The sequence below is a fragment of the Pristis pectinata genome, chromosome 9 (assembly GCF_009764475.1).
Source record: "Pristis pectinata isolate sPriPec2 chromosome 9, sPriPec2.1.pri, whole genome shotgun sequence".
NCBI lineage: Eukaryota > Metazoa > Chordata > Chondrichthyes > Rhinopristiformes > Pristidae > Pristis > Pristis pectinata.
This window is the reverse complement of record NC_067413.1, coordinates 53067152-53080096: the sequence shown is the minus strand read 5'-3', so window position 1 is coordinate 53080096 and position 12945 is coordinate 53067152. Positions and strand designations below refer to the sequence as shown.

General features: G+C 41.9%; 1 protein-coding gene across 2 annotated transcripts in view; it reads left to right on the top strand.

The window, feature by feature from the left end:
• The first annotated feature begins 221 nt into the window (after positions 1-221).
• The window catches only part of si:dkey-122a22.2 (uncharacterized), a 149594-nt gene continuing 136870 nt past the window's right edge, over positions 222-12945 (top strand). Inside the window, exons 1-3 of one of the 2 annotated variants that reach the window (XM_052023490.1) lie at positions 222-425; positions 4627-4801; positions 9807-9875. In XM_052023490.1, coding sequence (XP_051879450.1) covers positions 357-425; positions 4627-4801; positions 9807-9875 — 313 coding nt within the window. In that variant the 5' untranslated portion in view covers positions 222-356. Of the gene's footprint in view, positions 426-4626; positions 4802-9803; positions 9876-12945 lie in introns of both variants that reach the window. The other variant, XM_052023489.1, reaches the window with a different exon arrangement.

Genomic DNA, 12945 nt, shown 5'->3' with positions numbered 1-12945 from the left:
TGGTCACAGTAAAATGTAAAAGCAACACTATTATTTCGCAGAAATCTTGTCCAAATATCCCCTTAAACAAGGAAAAAGCTTTGGGGTAATAGGGAGATATTTATAATTTATTTTTCAGTGTTACGCAGACATTGCAATTTAAGTTTACATTTTAGATTATGACGTAGCAGAACAGGTTTAAAACAACAATTTGTTTAAAGCTAAGCTGTAGGTCTGTGAATATATATTTTCCAGTCGAGGTTTACACTCTGTCAGCAGTTGCCCGGGGCAGTTTTTAGCGTGGACGTGGCTCGGGACAGCCTCTCGTTGCTGACGTCGGAAAGCGAGTGGCGGAAGCGGCCGTTGAAAGCGGAGCAATGAGAGGAGTGTCAAAAAGGAGGCAGAATCTGCCGCCGCCAAGTCAAATCCTGAAACCAACAGAGCAGGTAAATGTACGGAGGCAGAGCGTTAGCAAGGCCAGGCCTGGAGGAAGTACTGTGTAAAGCCCTCATGCTGCACTGCCGTTGGTAGTCCTTCTGTAAACCCTCCAATAGCAGCTTGCACCGGCGCCAGACACGCTCCTACATGCGCCTGGTACAAGGGTATTGGTGGGCATGGCACACTGCTATTTAAAACAATGTTACTTACTCTTTAGAACTCACCAGCTCGAGTTACTCAGTAACTTTAGGTGTTGTATGAAAGTACCACCAAGATTGCATTTTTTTTGCTCTGATTGCGCTGGATTTTGACCACGTGAGATTACGACCCACCTCCTGCCCGTAATTTTTTGGAAACCCTGTGAGTTCATCTCAGAATTATTCCACAATAATAAAAATAAAGCAGCTTTCATTGCCACAACAAAAGTTGAGTTATTAACGACGCTAAAAGCAATGTTTCTAAATGCAGCTTCTGCACAACTGAAGTTTTGACAATACACAGCAAATGCGTTTTTATAATGCAAAAGCTTAAATTCTAGAAGTGCTTGACGGATTAAATGCAGGGAAGGTGACTGAGGAGTCTAGGACTAGGGGCCACAGTTTGGGAATAAGAGAGAGGCTGTTTGGGACTGATATGGGTAGAGGGCGTTGAGTCTTTGGAGTACTTAATTCTGGAGGGAGGTGGACGCTAGAGGTTTTGTTAATTTTTAAAACACAAAGAGATATCTGGACATCAAGGGAAAAGTGCTAGAAAGTGCAAGTGAGGTAGATCAGCCCTGATCTTAATGGTGGAGTGGGTTGGATGGCTGACTCCTGTTTCTTCTGTGACCATACTGCTGCTGAAGCCCAAATAATGTATCCAAACTTCTGGACATGCTGAACAGAGTATATACAATACCGTACACCACAGGCCTACCTGACTGAAATGTGGCAAGATGTCATATGATGAACTTTGCTGTATTACGCACAGTCACTTGTTTCTGTTTCACACTTCATACGTGCTCTCCAGCTCCTCTACCTCTCATTGTTGCATGCACAAGTCCCTGGACAATGGGGGTAAAGGTGTCCCCAATGTTGTCCTCCTCCTGATGATCACCTTCGTCTGTGGCTGCATCAGGCTGTGTGTGGAACCCAAGTATGTGGGCACCAAGTGTCACTATGTACTGAGGTTCTACCTGTCCCTTCTGTTGCGAAGGATAGGCCTGGCCCCATGGCCACACGGCGGCCCAGTCAGCTGGATGTTGCCACACTACCTGTCCTTCGTGGAAAAGTTCTTCCAGACCAATACCTTTGACCACAAGTCCATCAGGCAGTGGTCAGCACGGAACATCCTGCAGGAGAAGGACTCAATGGATACTGTGGGGTGGTTCCCTGAGCAGACCGTCCAGACTATCTGGCAGAATGTCTCATTGCCAGAACTCACCAACAAGCACCAAGACCTCGCTTGGCTGGCAGTGAGAGGGGCCCTCCCAGTCAGATCCTTCCTGTATGGTTGGAACCTCACTCCCAGCATGCGCTGCCCCCGGGAGGACTGCGCTGGGGACGAGACGGTCGTCCATCTCTTTGTGGGCTGTAGGTTTGCGAGGAGAGTGTGGCGAAAGATGCAAGGGTCCTTGTCACAGTTCATCCCCAGCAGCAGCGTAACAGAGGATTCTCTGATCTACGGGCTGTTCCCAGGGACTCACAGAGACGGACATCAACCGCTGCTGGAAGGTCATCAACTCGGTGAAAGACGCTCTTTGGTCTGTCCGAAACTTGTTGGTCTTCCAGCACTATGAGAGGTCTGTAGGGGAATGCCGCCGGAGTACGTGCTGAAGGACACACTGAGGCTGGGTGCAGCCAATGCAAAGGCTCGGTGGGGAAGGACTACAGTTTAGGGTTCTTCTGCCACTGGAGAGGGAGGGGCGGGGACAGGCGAGAAAGCCCCTAAATATTGTAAATACGGGACCAGGTAGCTTCCAGGGAGCCACACGTGTGGCATCGGTGCTGTTTTTTTTATACATATAAAAAGGCTCTACCTCTCATCCCCCTGCCCCCAGATTGTGTTGTTGGAGTGCCAGCTGTCAGCCACAGAGTTATGCAGCATGGAAACAGGCCCTTGGGCCCAACTTGTTCATGCCAAGTGAGGTGCCTACCTGAGTTAGTACCATTTGCTTGCGCTTGGCCCATATCCCTCTAAGCCTTTCCTATCTATGTACCTGTCCAAATGTCTTTTAAATATTGTAATTGTACCTGCCTTTACAATTTCCTTTGGCAGCTCGTTTCACATACCACTCTTTATGTGGAAAAACTTGCCCCTCACTTCCCTTTTAAATCTTTCGCCTCTCACCTTAAACCTATGCCCTCTAGTTTGGAGCATCCCCACCCTGGGAAAAAGACTGTGACAATCCATCTTATATCTATGCTTCTCCTGATTTTAGAAACCTCTTTAATGTCACCCCTCAGCTTCCTTCACTGCATGAAAATTAATCTCAGCCTATCCAATCTCTCCTCATAAATCAAGACCTTCAATCCTGGCAACATCCTTGTGAATCTCTTCTTCATCCTTTCCAGCTTAATAACATCCGTGCAATCGCATGGCAATCAGCAGTTTGGATACATCACTTGGGCTTCAGCAGCAGCATGGTCACAGAAGAAACAGGAGTCAGCCATCCAGCCCGCTCCACCATTAAGATCAAGGCTGATCTACCTTACATGCATTTTCTAGCACTTTTCCCTTGATGTCCAGATATCTCTTGATGTGTTTTAAAAATTAATGAAACCTCTAGCGTCCACCTCCCTCCACTCCCCTGGGGAGTGTTGTAGAACAGAGAGACTGAGGGGTACAAGTACATAGTGCCCTGAAAATTGCAATATATATAGCCAGGGTGGTGAAGAAGGCATGTGGCACGCTCGCCTTCATTGGTTGGAGCGCTCCCCAGGGGGAGTGTTATAGCCTTTTTAGGTGGCTATAAAATGTCTTTCAGCACTGTTTAAAGAAATGCTGGGGAGTTTCCCCAGTATCCATGCCAATATTTACTTATCAATCGACTCCATCAGGAGCAGATTAATGGATGTTACATTGCTGTTCATTAGAATGTGCTGTGTATGATGCTGTTAAAATACAATACTCTTCATGTAGTAATTTATTGGATGTAATATGTATTGCAACTTCCTATAGCCATTTGAAGGGAAATATAAATGTTATTCATTTTAGTTAAAACATTATAGTCATACAACACAGAACCAGGCCATTTGGCCCACCTAATCAAAACTGACCATCAAATTCTCATTTATACAAATCCAATTTTATTCTCTCCACATTCCCATCAACTACACAGATTTTACCGGGGGCAATTTACTATGACCAACCTACATGCCTTTGAGATGTGAGAGGGAACTGGAGTACCCAAGTGAAATCCACAGGGAGAAGATGCAAACTTCACACAGACACTACTGGAAGACAGGACTGAACCCAAGTCATTACAGCTGAGAGGCAGCAGCTCTACTAGCTGTGCAACTGAGCCACCCCAGCAAGGGTACTGAACTCTAATGCAAAATTGATCCTTGAAACACAGTCATCAGCTAAGGTTGTAGAGGGCCAACTGCGCCTCTGATTAACTTTGTGATCTTGATGGATTCAGCACATCTGCTGGCCATAATCAGGTCAACTTGAGGTAGATTGTACACACACTTTCTGGAAAAATAATGAAACAGTAACAGGTGAGGGGATAATGTTCAGTTATAGTGCAGCAGTAAATGGGTGGTTTCAGATGAGTTGCCCATCGCTGTTCCTGCCTGATTTTTTTTTCCCAATAGTTCCTGCTTGTATTACTAAAATGAAGGAAAGCCATTCAGCTCCTCAAGCTTATTCTGCCTTTTAGTTCATGGCTGTTCATGACTTCATTATCCTTTATTGTAAATAAAAATTAAAAGAACAGTTCAAGGAGAAATATTGAAAATTGTAGCCAATGATAATATGGCCAATAAGTTCTGTTCAATATTTTAATAATGAATCTCTGCAGGGAGTTCCTATTCTGCTTGCTTTGTATAAGTGTTTCACAGACAAGCACTGGAAGACTGGATGGAGAGGAGGTAAAGCAATGTGTATTTGTATTCCCATTGCATTTTATTTTATCATTGCTGGTATGCAGACAGTTTTATATGGTGGTTGTCCTGTATCTAATGTTGCTTTATCATGCTTTTGTTTACTTGTCTCTTCCTTCTCCAGAAAACCAATACACCACAAGTTTGTTCCACAGAAACCAACACAGATTCATTTTCACTGTTGAGAATCTGTTCTCGCCTCATCTCAGTTTTAAAGTATCTTCTTCTAATCCTTGTGATTCCACCATTCCTAAATTATGCATCCCTCCAGAGGGAAGGAGCTTTACTTCAGCCTCAAGGTGAGATATTATGTATTCATCCACATATACAAGGTTATACATACAATAACATTTTATTTTGCCATGGATGATAAAAAGAGGATTTCCAACAATAAGGGAGAATTTTGTGGGCAGGGCCACAACATGTCTCGTGGTTCAGCACAAGATCTTGGGAACAGCACAGGCCCAGTGTAACCATGGACATTGCATGAAATGATATTAAATTAGTAAAACAGGGGAAAAAAATATAATACAGGATCTGCCAGTTACCCATTCCTGAAAACTAGACATTTAAAAAAAATACCACAGTCCTTAAAATATGTGGTCACATCTTCCAAGGTAAACTCTAGGCCATTCCGAATAAAACCATATAAAAGCTGGTTGTGGTTGTCCTGGAGATCCCTGGTCTTGCCAACAAAGCCTCTGTTGGTTTTACAGGAAAATTGGCATCTGATACCAATGTTAAATGCAACAGCTAATTTTGCCTTTGGATATGGTAGGTCCTGTACCATATGGTATTAGGGAACCTCAATTCAAACAGAATTCCATGATAGAAATGAATAATTGTCCCAGTTCACATGTTGTAATTAGTTGTATTTATATAAGGTAAATTGAGGCAAGGAGTGGTAACAGCTTAATGCTTTAGAACTAGTGTTTAGTTCTTCTGACTTTTTTCCTATTGTATATACTTATGCCACATTTAAAATGGAAAACACCTGCATAAACTTGTTATAGGTAATACACTATGGTTCAGGAGGTGTTGTTGCAGTAGGACAGATGTACAGCCTGTTTTTATTGTAAATGTGGAAATAGGAATTTATAAGTAGGACAGGCAATTAATTGCATTTGATGGACACATTTAGCTGAGGGGATGATTCAATTTTTTTTGTAAGCATTTAGGCCACAACTTTAAAATATATGTATATTTTTAAAAGAATTATCTTATTCCGAATTCAGCAAGTCTAGGGCTCATCAGATACCCATTGGGTCTGAAAATCCATCAATTCAAACAAATCTTTAATTAATGCTACTGGTCCTAAATTCCACTAGAGAAAGAGAGGATTAGGCATGAAGTTTGCTTTCTTTGATCCTTGTGCATTGAGGGGTGGCAACTTCATGAAGTAATTTCAGCTTTGTTCTGGTTAATGGCTTCCCAACCCCCATCCTGCAGTTCATCAGCATTTTCACAGACGGGGGAATAACTTGTTATTAAAATAAGTAGAACAAAAGAACTTAGGCAGAGGCATGGACAGATTTTTCAGGCTTCACAAATGAAGCAAGTCATCAGACTTAGTGAGTACTGTGGCTTCACATCACAACCTACTGGAAGAACATATTGATGTGGGATATTCATGGTGTTGGTATCACTGGGCCACCTGGCAAGCAAATTTCGAAGGTGAGAGGAATATACAGATGGAAGGGGAAATGTGGCAAAGGTGTGACCTCCCCCCTGGTATGCAGCCTGGATCAGATACTGGATGGTATCTGAAAAAAATTCCATGCATCTTACGTTAAATGATTAGCCCTTGTCTTGTAACAATGTCCTCTTGTGACTCTCACACGAGTGAAAACATCTCAACATCTTCCCTGTCAAGCCCCTTTCGGATCTTGTATGTTTGGATAAGGTCACCCTTCATTCTTCTGAACTCCATGGAATACAGACAGAAAATGACTAGCCTCTCTAGCCTCTTTTGATAGGACAACTCTCCCGTCCCAGGAATTAGCCTGGTGAATCTCGTGTGGATTGCCTTCAATGCTACAATATCCTTTCTTAGGTAAGGGGACCAAAACTGTACAGTATTCCAAATGTGGCCTCACCAACATCCTGTACAACTGGCACAAAATTTCCCTATTCTTAAACTCCAATCCCTTTGCAATAAATGCCAGCCTACTGTTTGCTTTCTTAACTATTTGTTGGACCTGCCTGCTAACTTTTTGTGATCCATGCACTAGAACATTGACATTGGAACGCTGAAACTAACTCTGGATCAGTGACCAACACTTAAAGCAGGTGGAGAGTGAGGGGTGTTCAAACCCGGAGCTGTCCACCCAAACTTCTTGTTCTTCTTCATTCACTATACCTCCTCAAAAAACAAAAATACCATTTTTTGATAGTAGATCCTGCAGTTGCCAGTGAGGGGGGTGGGGGGGGGGGGCTAAAGAATTTAGGGGTCCGCAAGAGGCTAGAATCAGAGAAATGGAAATACCTGAGGGTTGTAGACTGGAAGAACTTGTGCAGTTAGGGAAGGGCAAACCCATAGATGGATTTGAACATGATGAAAATTATAATCTACATTAATATATCACTATTGTGTCATGGTGTAGCTTTTACCAGTTCCTTGGGCTACAGAGAATCTCCAGTGCTCTGATTGATTCTACTTCTCTGCTTCATATCTTGTTTTCAGTTTTTCAAAGTAGACATTAATATTTTTCATGGAAGAAAATCTGCCATCTTTATCTGGTCTGACTTATATGTGACTTTAGATACACTAGTGTGGTTGGCTCTTAACTCCCTTCTCTGTTCTGTTGCAATTAGGGATAGCATAGCTAGTGATGACCACAAAACAAATGAATAAAAGAAAATGACTCTTTATGGTATGGTAACAAAAGAAAGACTTGCATTTATATAGTGCCTTCCACAACACTTTACAGAAAAATTGTAATATAGCCAATTTGTGCACATCAAGATCCTCCAGCTACCAAACAGATAAGCTGTTTCTTGTTATGATATTGACTGAAAGATAAATGTTGCCTGATCATTTGGTCCAGTATATCTATACTGGTCTGTTTTCCCTATCAAAGGAAGGATATATTTGTGACAGAGTGATTGCAATAAAGGTTCACAATCTTGGTTCCTGGGATGAGTGGGGTTGGTGGTGGAGTTGCTGGTTAGTTTATCCTATAAGAAGAGAATAAGCAGACTGCTTGACAGGGTGGGTTCGGGGATGATGTTTCCCTTGGCCAGAGTGCCTTGAACCAGGGGCCACAGTCTCAATATAAAGTGTTTGCCATTCAGGGTGGAAATTTCTTTAACCAGTGAATTTTTGGGCTTTGGTGGCTCAGCCACTGAATATATTTGACCAGTGTACCCTTGACTTGTACTTCTGTAGTGAATAGCATAATTACTCTTTTAATAATGTAACAGTTATTGACTCCTCATTAGCTCCTTTCACACAAAGTGAGTAAATCTGAATGTGAAACGTCATTCCTTCAAAATTTGTGGAAGATCTTAAAAATGTCATGTAAAGTCTGCTTTTTCAATATTAATCATTAAGTTGCACAGTACAGAAACAGGCATTCAGCCCACCGAGTCTGCATTGTCCATCAAATGCCATTTTTATGCTAATCCTATGCTCATCTCATTTTGTTCCGCCCTATCCCTAATAATTGCCCCAAGATTCTACCACTACTACTATACTCACCTACAGACTAGGGGAAATTTACAATGCCAATTAGACTACCAACCAGCACACCTTTGTGATATGGGAGGAAACCGGAGCACCTGGGGGAAACCCACACAGTCACAGGGAGAACGTGCAAACTCCACACATCATCCAAGGTCAGGATTGAACCCAAATCACTGGAACTTTGAGGCAGTAGCTCAGCTAGCTGTGCCAGTGCCACTGTTCCCTTTTTCCATTTTCTTCCTTCCTATCCAATCTCTCCTTGCATATTTTTATTTCTCTTTCTCTACCTGATTTGACATGTAATTCGTCAATCCTCCTTTGTAGTCCTTCCTTTTTGGTGAGAAATTTTATGTCAATTGTCTCACTGCTCATTAGATCCTAAATGTTCTGCTGCACTGTTAGCAGCTTGCATCAAAAGCAAACTTGTGGAAATTTTTGAAAAACTAAGAGGCACATAAAGAAGTTGAACCAACAGAAGAGGAACTAAAGGCCTGCTGCAGCAGAATCCGGGCTGATATACTCATGCATTTTCAGGGATTGAAAATTTGAGTTAAAAAGATGAGAGCAATTAATTGGTATTGGTTTATTATTGTCACTTGTACCGAGGTACAGTGAAAAACTTGTCTTACAAACTGATCGTACAGGTCAATTCATTACACAGTGCAGTTACACTGAGCTAGTACAAAGTGCATTGATGTAGTACAGGTAAAAACAGTAACAGTACAGAGTAAAGTGTCACAGCTACAGAGAAAGTGCAATAAGGTGCAAGGTCACAACAAGGTAGATCGTGAGGTCATAGTCCATCTCATTGTATAAAGGAACCATTCAATAGTCTTATCACAATGGGGTAGAAGCTGTCCTTAAGTCTGGTGGCACGTGCCCTCAGGCACCTGTATCTTCTACCTGATGGAAGAGGAGAGAAGAGAGAATGTCCCAGGTGGGTGGGGTCTTTGATTATGCTGGCTGCTTCACCAAGGCAATAAGAGGTAAAGATAGAGTCCAAGGAGGGGAGGCTGGTGTCCGTGATCCGCTGGGCTGTGGCCACAACTCTCTGCAGTTTCTTGCGGTCCTGGGCAGAGCAGTTGCCATACCAAGCCATGATACATCTAGATAGGATGCTTTCTATGGTACATCGGTAAAAGTTGGTGAGAGTCAAAGGGGACAAACCAAATTTCTTTAGCCTCCTGAGGAAGTAGAGGTGCTGGTAAGCTTTCTTGGCCATGGCATCTACGTGATTTGACCAGGACAGGCTGTTGGTGATGTTCACTCCCAGGAACTTGAAGCTCTCAACCCTCTCGACCTCAGCACCATTGATGTAGACAGTTGCATGTACACCGCCCGCTTTCCTGAAGTCAATGACCAGCTCTTTTGTTGACATTGAGGGAAAGGTTGTTGTCATGACACCATTCCACTAGTCTCTCCATCTCCTTCCTGTACTCCGACTTGGTGTTTGAGTCACATACAGTAAAATTTGCATGAAGCATAATATGCTCTCTTTAAATACTTTTGCTGCCGCAGGCTAAAGTGTTTTTTCTATAGAGTGACATTGTGGAATTCTTTTCAATGTTGAGCAATGTCATTTTTAAATTTTCATCTATGGTATTATTTATTGACAGAAGGTCAGCTGATTGACATTGGACAGGGTCAAAAATTATATTTGTCCTGCATTGGGAAAGGACAACCTGTTGGTAAGTAAAATTTTAGCTACTTACGTATTTTGCTATAGTGTAATTATATACTTACTTGTCCTATTGCAAGTTGATACCTTCATTTCACATCTAATGTTACTGTGAGAGGGATTCAAGACTGGCAAACAATGAAAGCTTATCTCAGGTTTGAGTCTGCATTTGTTAAAAGTTAAAATGAATCTCAGTGACTGACTGAATGGAGTGGTTGAGAAGGCCAGGGGCCACAGGCCAAGCAGTTGTTGCTTGGGATTGAGTAAGGGTTGAAGAGCAGCCAACAAGAACAATTGAGGTCTGGTGTTGGGGTGGTGATCAGTGACGATGGTGGATGGAGATTGAGGCCACCAATTGGGGATTGTGGGTTGCATGTCAAGGCCACTTAGGAGATTGGAGGATGGGGATCATTGGTGGGTTAGGTTGAGGTCTCTGTGGGCCCGGGGGAATTTGAAATGTTGCTATCTAAACCCTGGGTATTTCGAGGAGGGAGGGGGCAACAAATGGGACCTAGACCTTGCAGAATCATGGAAAATCTGTTACAGAGAAGGCTTTTCAACCAATTACCCAACCAAATTCCAACCTCCAATTGTAGCCCAGCAGTCATAGCTCTTCAAGTATATATTTGGGTTCTATTTAAATGTAGTGAAGATTTCTGCCTCTAATACCCATTCAGGCTGTGATTTCAGACTCCTGCCACTCCCTGGGTCAGAAAAAATCCTTCATCTTCTTTCTAGTTTTCCTGCCAATTGTTTTCCATCTATTTCTCAGCTTTTGACTCCTCTATTAAAGGAAATGGGTCCTTTTTGGGTTCTTTATCAAGGTTCCTCATAATTTTAATTACCTCTATTTCCCTTCTATCTCTTTTCCAAACAAAACAATACTAGCCTGTCCAATCTCCTCTCATAGCCAACATTTTCAAATCTACACAACATCTTTGTAAATCATTCCTCTCCAATGCAATCAAAGCTTTAGCTGGGGAAGGATCAGGATGGGAATGGTCAGGGTATGGGATGGTGGTGGTGGTGGTCGGTGTTGGAAGGGATCAAAGATTAATATTTGACCTACCTCACCAGGTACTTGTTCTGGGAGTGCTCAGTGATGTTGCTTCCAGGGCAACTGAACTAATTTACTCTGCAAAGAATGTTGTCATCCTACATGCAACTAACTCAGAAATTATGTTGGGCCTGCCAGGGTGAATCATGCCAAATGAAGTCTGTTTTCAACTGTGGTCAAATTTATAAGCAGTGATTTTGCAGTTTTACTTCCCGTGGTCCACCAGTGATTGCTGTATATAGATATGTGTTGTTTTGTACTGAAGCCAAAGTTCATCCAATTTTCATATTTCAGTAAGTAGTAGCCATAAAGAAATGTTGATTTAACATTGAAAGTGCCCTCTGATGCTGTGTGCCATGTAGTTTGAAGATTATGTTAATTTGCAGTATCTGTTGTAATTTGTACCTATAGCAGGGACGACTGACTAACTGTGAAGATGGTAATCTTGGCCCTGGGGACTCAGTAAAATTGTTACTGAAATTTTGTGGTGTTTGGAGATTTGCCAGTTTTGAAATAGCAAGGGCATTTTTTTTTCACCTTTCAAAATAATTAGATATTCAGCAGTCTCCGTATGGTGAGACGATTTGGCAACTGCATTAAATGATAGAATTGTAATGGCACAGGAGAAGGCCATTTGGCCCATTGAGCCTCTGCCAGCCCCATGTAGAGCAATCTTATTGATCCCATTACCCTACTCTTTCCAGATAGCCTTACAAATTATTTCCCTCCAGTGCCTATCCAAGTTCCCTTTGTAAGCTCCAGTTGATTCTAAGTCATTTTCCATCACACTTACAGGTGAGTTTCAGATTATAACCACTCTCAACATGAAGCATAAAATGTTTTACTTTGCATTCTTATCTATGTTTAGCCCATCATTTTGAACCCGTGTTTCCCATTTCTGGAACGATCCTCTAATAGGAAGAGCTTCCACGTTCAAGCCCATCATGATCCTGTACATCTCATCAAATCTCCTTTCAATCTTTTGTTCCTCATCCCTACCACCAATCCAGTAAGTGTTGTGTGGCACTTGCATACTGTGGTGACCAGAATTGGATTCAATGCACCGGTTATAATCATACCACTGTTTTATGAAGTTCAACATAACCTCCTTTTTTTTATTGGTTTTTCTATATTTGCAAAGCCATCTTTTTTTTAATTTGTTTACAACTTTCAAACATTTATGCACACAGAACCTCCTGTTCCTACATGCTTACTTTATATTGTCCCTTCTCATTCCTTCAGTTGAAATATGTAACATCAGAATTGTTTGCATTAAATTTCACCTGCAATCCGCCAGCCTTTTATAGGCTTCTTTCAGTCTACTACTACCTTCCTCAATGTTTACCACACCAAAGTTGCTATTATCTGAAAATTTTGAAATTATTCTCTGTACTCCCATAACAAATTCAATATATAATTATATATATTAAACACTTGTGGTCCTTGAGGAATACCATTGTCTTCCAAACTTCAGTCTGAAAAAATACTATATACTACAACTCTCTGTCGATTGTTTTACTCTGCCTTCAGTTTTGCTAACCAAAATTTTGTGTATGACTTTATCAAATAGCTCTTGAAAATTGTTGCTATGTTGCCTTCATCAATTTTCTCTATTACTCATTAAAGAGTATCAATCAGGTATTTAAACATGACTTCAATGAGGGAAGGAGCATTACTGGATCTTGTCCTGGGGAATGTAGCTCGACAAATGGAGAGTGTGTCAGTATATCTTAAAGTGGTTATGGAAAAGGATAGGGTTGGACCAGCAATTAAGGTCTTAAATTGGGGTAATTTCAGATATGATTCCAAGATGGTATGTTGCCTCCCAGGACCTAAGGCCAGGGATGTCACAAAACTACAAACAAATGTCGCGTGTGTAAGGTGAAGAGTCAGTGATGGTGGTCCATTTTGGTACCACTCACACAGTCAAACAGTGATGAGGTCCTGCTGGTTGACTAGAGGGAGGTGGAGAGGAAATTAAACAGCAGGATTTCATCAGTGTCATAGAAATTATTGGTGCCAC